The 6,941-nt window shown below is 37.5% G+C and overlaps 1 protein-coding gene across 4 annotated transcripts in view; it reads left to right on the forward strand.

The window, feature by feature from the left end:
• LOC120852624 (adenomatous polyposis coli protein) overlaps positions 1-6,941 on the forward strand; it is a 133,026-nt gene that overhangs the window by 114,372 nt on the left and 11,713 nt on the right. For all 4 annotated transcript variants that reach the window (XM_040225956.1, XM_040225958.1, XM_040225957.1 and 1 more), the window contains 3 exons: positions 465-542; positions 1,076-1,192; positions 6,445-6,659. In XM_040225956.1, coding sequence (XP_040081890.1) covers positions 465-542; positions 1,076-1,192; positions 6,445-6,659 — 410 coding nt within the window. The remainder of the gene's footprint in view (positions 1-464; positions 543-1,075; positions 1,193-6,444; positions 6,660-6,941) is intronic.

A 6,941-nucleotide genomic window follows, 5' to 3' on the forward strand; every position in this document is an offset into this window, starting at 1 on the left:
AGAAGTGAACTTATGTAATCACATTTAAAATTCTGTTCCTGGGCAGACTTCCCTGGTGGTCCCGCAGTTAAGACTCCACTCTTCCACTGTAGGGAGCACAGGTTCAATCCCTGATTGGGGAATTAGGATCCCATTTACTGCCTAGTGAGACCAAAAAGTAATTAAAAAAAAAAAAAAAAACTGTTCTTGGGAATGATAGCAAAAATCTGGAAATCTTGATGATTGGTGAAAGTGTCAGACACATATTAGTTCCATCCAAATAAAAGACTTCACGTTCAAACCCTTTTCTTATCATTTCTTATTATTTATTCACTTTATTTTTCCAGTTTGCCAAGAAAGGAATGAGTATTGCAAAAGATTAGGAGGGTGTTTGTCTTTCATTTATGTAATGTATGGTTCTAGTTCTTTTATGGGTGGCTGCAGGTTGCGTTGTTACTAACCCCGTGTAATCCTCGACTTTCTAGGCTACTCTCTGCTCTATGAAAGGCTGCATGAGAGCGCTCGTGGCTCAGCTCCAGTCCGAGAGTGAGGACTTGCAGCAGGTACTCCTCAGATTCCACGTGGTTTTCTTGGATATTAGTGGCTTAACACCCTGACTTAGGTTAATGTAAGCTATGACTCAGTATTCAGCATCTCATGTTTAAATTGTGGCTGCATTAACACCAGAATAGCGGGAAAGAATTTTATTTTAGACTTCCTTTTGGCTCTATATTAGCTTTAAGAAGAAATGTATTTATTAATAGATTTCTATTCTTACTTTTGGGCTTCCCAGGTGGTGCCTGTGGTAAAGAACCCACCTGCCAATGCAGGAGACATAAGAGACATGGGTTTGACCTCTGGGTCCGGATGATCCCCTGGAGGGAGGGCATGGCAATCCATTCCAGTATTCTTGCCTGGACAGTCCCACGGACATAGGAGCCTGGTGGGCTACAGTCTATTGGGTTGCAAAGAGTCAGACACGACTGAAACAACTTAACACGCATGCACGCTCTCATACGTTTAACCTTAAGAACAAGAAAGCAACTCGTATAAACAATTTTATAAACAAACTATTCTAAAATTGATCCATTTGCAGGTGATTGCGAGTGTTTTGAGGAATCTGTCTTGGAGAGCAGATGTAAATAGTAAAAAGACTTTGCGTGAAGTTGGAAGTGTGAAAGCACTGATGGAATGTGCTTTGGAAGTGAAAAAGGTACCTTTGAGAACATTTGGTATTACCATATGCATTTCATCTTTGGATACTTTTTCGCTGCCCTCTCCCACCTCTGAGACTCACTAATTTCTGACCCTCTTAGCTTACCAATCCCAAGACTTAGAATGCCCCAAACTCTGCAAGTATTAAGGCAGACAAGCCTACAAGGTGACCTAGTGTAAATCGGGGTGTATCAGCTCTGTTGACATCTTGGACAGATAAGTCTTTGTTTGGGGGTACTGATCTGTGCCTTGTAGGATGTTTAGCAGCATTCCTGGCCTTTGCCCACTAAATGCTGACATACCTTCCCCTCAGTCATAATAATCAGAAATGTCTCCATTTATTACCAGATGTCCCCTCTAAGGGAAAAGGGACAGAATCACCCCCGGATGATTCCTTGCTGCCCAAATCCCAATCTCCCAGAGTCCCCAGATTTTGATAGTCACGTTATAGAGGTAATCAGACCCAAAGATGAAAAATTCATCAAATAATAATTTGTTTACAAAAGGAAGTAATATCCAGGTGGGATATCTACTTTAGAAACTAAGCTGATTTTTTTTTAAATTGAAGTTTGCGAAGAACTAAACTAAGCTCGTCTTTTTAGCTAATCTGAGCTTCCTTTCACCCAACCAGCCCTCCTTGACCCAGAGCCTACATTTTTCTCTTCAGAATTTCCTTTACGGTCTGGGGCTGTTTTTTAATTTATGTATTTTTTTCTAAATTACATTGTTTTATACCTGGAAACTCCAGGAAAATCAACTGGAAAATTATGAGAAATAAGAAAAATATTCAGTTAAGTAACTGGCTATAAAGATAATATTTAAAGGTGGTCAACAGGTACAAACTTCCAGTTATAAGATAAATACATACTAGAATGTAATATACAATATAATAAATGTTGTTAACAACCATATCATATATGAAAATTTTTAAGAGAGTTAAGTCCTGAGTGCTCATCACAAGGAAAAAGTTTTCTATTTCTTTAATTTTTGTGTATGTATATATACATATATATATATGAGATAATAGATGTTCACTGAACTCACTATGGTAATCATTTCATGATGTATGTAAGTTAAATCATTATACCATATACCTTAAATAGTGTTACATGTCAATTATGTCTAAAAACTGGGAGAAAACAATACTGTTCAAATATACTCAGAATTTGCATAAAGGTACCTTAGAACACTACTGAATCAGCAGAACATTTGTACACACACTCTAGAAAAAAAGGTTATGAATGGCCAGTAAGCACTTGAAAATATGCTCAGCATCATTAGTCATCAGGGAAATACAGATTACAACTGTGAGATACTGTTATACATATTATATTGGTTATAATCTTTAATATTGACCATGTGTTGTCAAAGATGTTAAAGAGCTGAAATTCTTATGCACTGCTGGCAGAAAAGTTAAATGGTATACAGGCATACCTCACTTTATTGCAGTTTGCTGATACTGCATTTTTGGTAAATTGAAAGTCTGTGGCAACCCTGCACTAAGCAAGTCTTTTAGTGCCATTTTCCAAACAGCGTTATTTTTCAGTTAATGTATGTACATCTTTATACATAATGCTTTTGGACAGTTAATAGACTACAGTATATGCACTGAGAAACCAAAAAAAAATGGTGTGACTTGCTTTATTGCAATATTTGCTTTATTGGAGTGGTCTGGAACCATACCTGCAATATCTCTGAGGTCTGTCTGTCCCACTTGAGAGAACTGTTGGCAGTGTTTTCAAACTAACATTTACCTGCCATACAACCTGGCCACCCATGAGGAACAAAAACTTAAATTTACACAAAGACACACAATTATTCACATAAAGATTATTTGTGATAGCCAAAACCTAGGAAAAACATTCTAATGTCTATCAGTAGGTAAATGGGTAAATAAATTGTGGAATACTATTTGGCTATTAAAAAAAAAAAAAAGAATGAACTATTGATACCTGCAATAATCAGTTATGTCAGAAATCAGAACAGTAGTTGCCTGGGTTTGGGGGTGGATTACAAGGGGTATGAGGAAATTGGAGGAGGATCAAAGTACAGTTTATTGGTTGCCTTAATACCTTACTAAAATTATACAAAAAAAATTAGTGCCATGTACATTTTAAGACTCCTTTCTAATCAACTTTGTGTATTTTCAGAAAGATTTAATGTTTTTGTATAGAGTATTGCTGCTGAATAGCTCATTGTATTATCACTCAGGGACTTCAAAGATCTACATACAAACCAATTGCTACATACCAAGAAAGTTAGATTACAGACACAGCCTACTGAAAAGTGTAAAAGAGGATTTTAATAAATGTCAAGACATAGTCTGTCTTGTAAAGGAAGAGTAGATCATTTCTCTCTCATAGATGAGAGAGAGATCATTAAAGATCATTTCTCCCTAAATTCATCTATAAATTTTTAATGTAAGCCCACACCGAGAAAACCAGAATTGAAAGAGACACGTGTACCCCAGTGTTCATCACAGCACTGTTTACAATAGCCAGACGAATGGATAAGAAAGCTGTGGTACATACACATAATGGAATATTACTCAGCTATTAAAAAGAATGCGTTTGAATCAGTTCTAATGAGGTGGGTGAAACTGGAGCCTATTATACAGAGTGTAGTAAGTCAGAAAGAAAAACACCAATACAGTATATTAACACATATATATGGAATTTAAAAAGATGGTAACAATGACCCTATATGCGAGACAGCAAAAGAGACACGGATGTAAAGAACAGACTTTTGGACTCTGGGGGAGAAGGCGAGGGTGGGATGATTTGAGAGAATAGCACTGAAACATGTATATTATCATCTGTGAAACAGATTGCCAGTCCAGGTTCGATGCATGAGGCAGGGCGCTCAGGGCTGGTGCACTGGGATGACCCTGGGGGATGGGATGGGGAGGGAGGTGAGAGGGGGGTTCAGGATGGGGAACACATGTACACCCATGGCTGATGCATGTCAATGTATGGCAGAAACCACTACAATCATGTAATTAGCCTCCAGTTAAAATAAATTAATTAAAAAAATTTTTTTTTAATGTAAGCCCAATCTTGGAAAAACTAGCCCATCAGAAAGTTATACTATCCAGTTCTGGTTTGGTCTTGCTCTGGTTAACGGTATTAGAATTTCCTTTTTCCATCTTTTTCTACATTCAGTGCAACAGCCAATATGAACATTCTTTCTCTTTTTAACTTGTCCCCTCTTCATGCTCAACTTCATTTACTCCTCACAACCACAAGGACCAAAACTGCCTCCACATTCCCCGTGTACTGCGCCCTTTGCACCTCACTCACTGGCCCTTCCTCTTCTGCACAGCAGTCTTTCCTTCATCTGCACCCTGCGCTCTGGGCATTACTATTACTCAAACCTGTTCGTCCCTTACTCTTGTCCGCTATACTTTCTCTACTGCTTATAGAGAAGGAGGCTTTTTTAATGTTTCACTTGTCTCTAAGAAGCCCAATATTTTGAAAATAAAAAACAAAAATGTTCATTTTCATTGCGGCTTCCAACTTCTTCAGAGAATCTCCTGTAACAACCAAAGCCCTAAACAAGTGGTCAAGCAGTCACTCCCTTCATTTCCTAACTGCCCATATCTTCCCCAGTCCTTTCTAAATTTGCTCCTAACAAAAAATCTAGATTTATAGCTTAACTAGGATATCACTTTTCTACCTGTACCTGTATTTGATGCCTTTGATCACATACCGTACTGAATCTCCTCCCTTTGTTTTTACCACCTATACTTCCAACATGTAATCATTTCATCTTGTCTCCTCTAACTGTACAGCTTTGAGACAAAACCCTTGGCCCCCCTACATGTAGTACCAAAGAGAGCAACTTCGGTTTTCCTACTTTCAGCTCATCTCTAGGTCAGTTATAAGTTTAGCTCACTCCTCTAAACTCTTCCCATTTTTTCTGATCACAAGATACTTTGTCCCATTTCCTCAATCGCATTATAATTAAAATTTAGCTGTTGTCCTTTTCACATCTTCAGTGGTGAAAGCATTTCTTCTCTGCCTCATGGTAAATAGTATCTATTTTATTCCTTTAATATCCTGAAGAAGAGAATACAATGGCTCTTGATTGGGTTGAGCCCAAAATGTTTGCCATGACATTCAGGGCCCTCTTTTCCCTGTCTGACCTTACTTCCCACAGTGTACCAATGTGGACTTTGACTTCTTCTGTGTCTTCTTTCTGTTATTTAGTCCTCCCTTGCTTATTCCCACTTCCATGCCTTTACTCATTCTACTTCCCCTGCCTCCTCTGCATGTACATGTCTTTTTATCTGCAGAGGTGCTCTTCTCCAAAAATTATTTCATTTATTTGACTTAAGTTCCCATGGCAGTAATCTTTCCATTAGAGCCCTTGGTTTTAAGTATAGTGTTCCTGTCTTTTTTTCCCCAAAGTAAACAGCACCTTCAGAGCAAGTGTCAGTTGCTCTGTTTGTATCCTCTCGAGTACCTGTAACTGTGATAGGCACAGAGTAGGTATCTAATGAATGTCTGTTTGTTCCCTGATTGATTTTTAGTAAGAAGACTGTCGTCAGGAGTATGGCAAGTTTTAACCAACATTCTTATTAATTGTATACTCAAAGTGTTTTCTCTGGCAGTTGTAATTTGACAGTTTACTATGATACTGTACATCAGGGAGTTCTCATTTTTATAATGGTTTTGTTTCTTTGAGGACTTTAAGAAATTGGAGTATTTCCGGTATGCTTCCATTTTAATAAATTGTTACTTTTGCATCAACCACACATAAATATGGATGTGTATTTTATACAAACAGAATATTGTACATACTTGTCTGCAACTTGCTCTTTTCATTTAATGATAGGTCTGGATATCTTTTCAAATCAGCATACAGAGGGTCTTTTCTAGTTTATATTATCCTGAAAATGTTATCTTTTCCGAATGCCCATCAGTTGTTTCATTTTCTAATATAAGCTTCTGTGAGATAAGTGTGCACCATCTAAACATTTCATGTTCATTGTTTAGAGGAATGTGATGGTCATTGTTTTAACGTTGTGTTCTGCTTGTTTCATGGGGATATCACTGTCTTAAGTTCTGTTCGGTATTTTATGAACGTTTTTTTAAGTGAGGAGTTCCTAATGCTTTACCAGTAAAGGATGGGCAGCCAGGGGATATTTTTTAAAAAAGAGAGAGCTTTCTCTATAGAAGTAAGTATAGACGTTCTAAGAGTTACAGTCATAGCCCTTAACTAGATGACATATATTCTGTTTCTTGCTAGGAGTCAACCCTCAAGAGTGTTTTGAGTGCCTTATGGAACCTGTCGGCACACTGCACTGAGAATAAAGCCGACATATGTGCTGTAGACGGCGCGCTTGCATTTCTGGTTGGCACTCTCACTTATCGCAGCCAGACCAACACTTTAGCCATCATTGAAAGTGGAGGTGGCATATTACGGAATGTATCCAGCTTGATAGCTACAAATGAGGACCACAGGTAAGTACAGAGTTTTATGTTACTTTTAAATGAATTGGTAAGATTCATATCTTCAGAAAGACTTAACTGAGCAGCGTTTTGTGTAATTATGCAAGTTCTGAGCCAAATTACATTTATGACAGTGAAACTATTAACTATTGATACCTGATTTTTTCATTAACATTTATGCTAATAAAAGTTCATAGTATCACAAAGATGTCTAAAAATAAACCAGTGATACTTGAGAGATATAACCCGTGTGTAGAATAAAAAATGAAAGCCATAAGTATTACAGAGAACAAA

This window comes from Oryx dammah, unplaced genomic scaffold (genome assembly GCF_014754425.2).
Source record: "Oryx dammah isolate SB20612 unplaced genomic scaffold, SCBI_Odam_1.1 HiC_scaffold_26, whole genome shotgun sequence".
NCBI lineage: Eukaryota > Metazoa > Chordata > Mammalia > Artiodactyla > Bovidae > Oryx > Oryx dammah.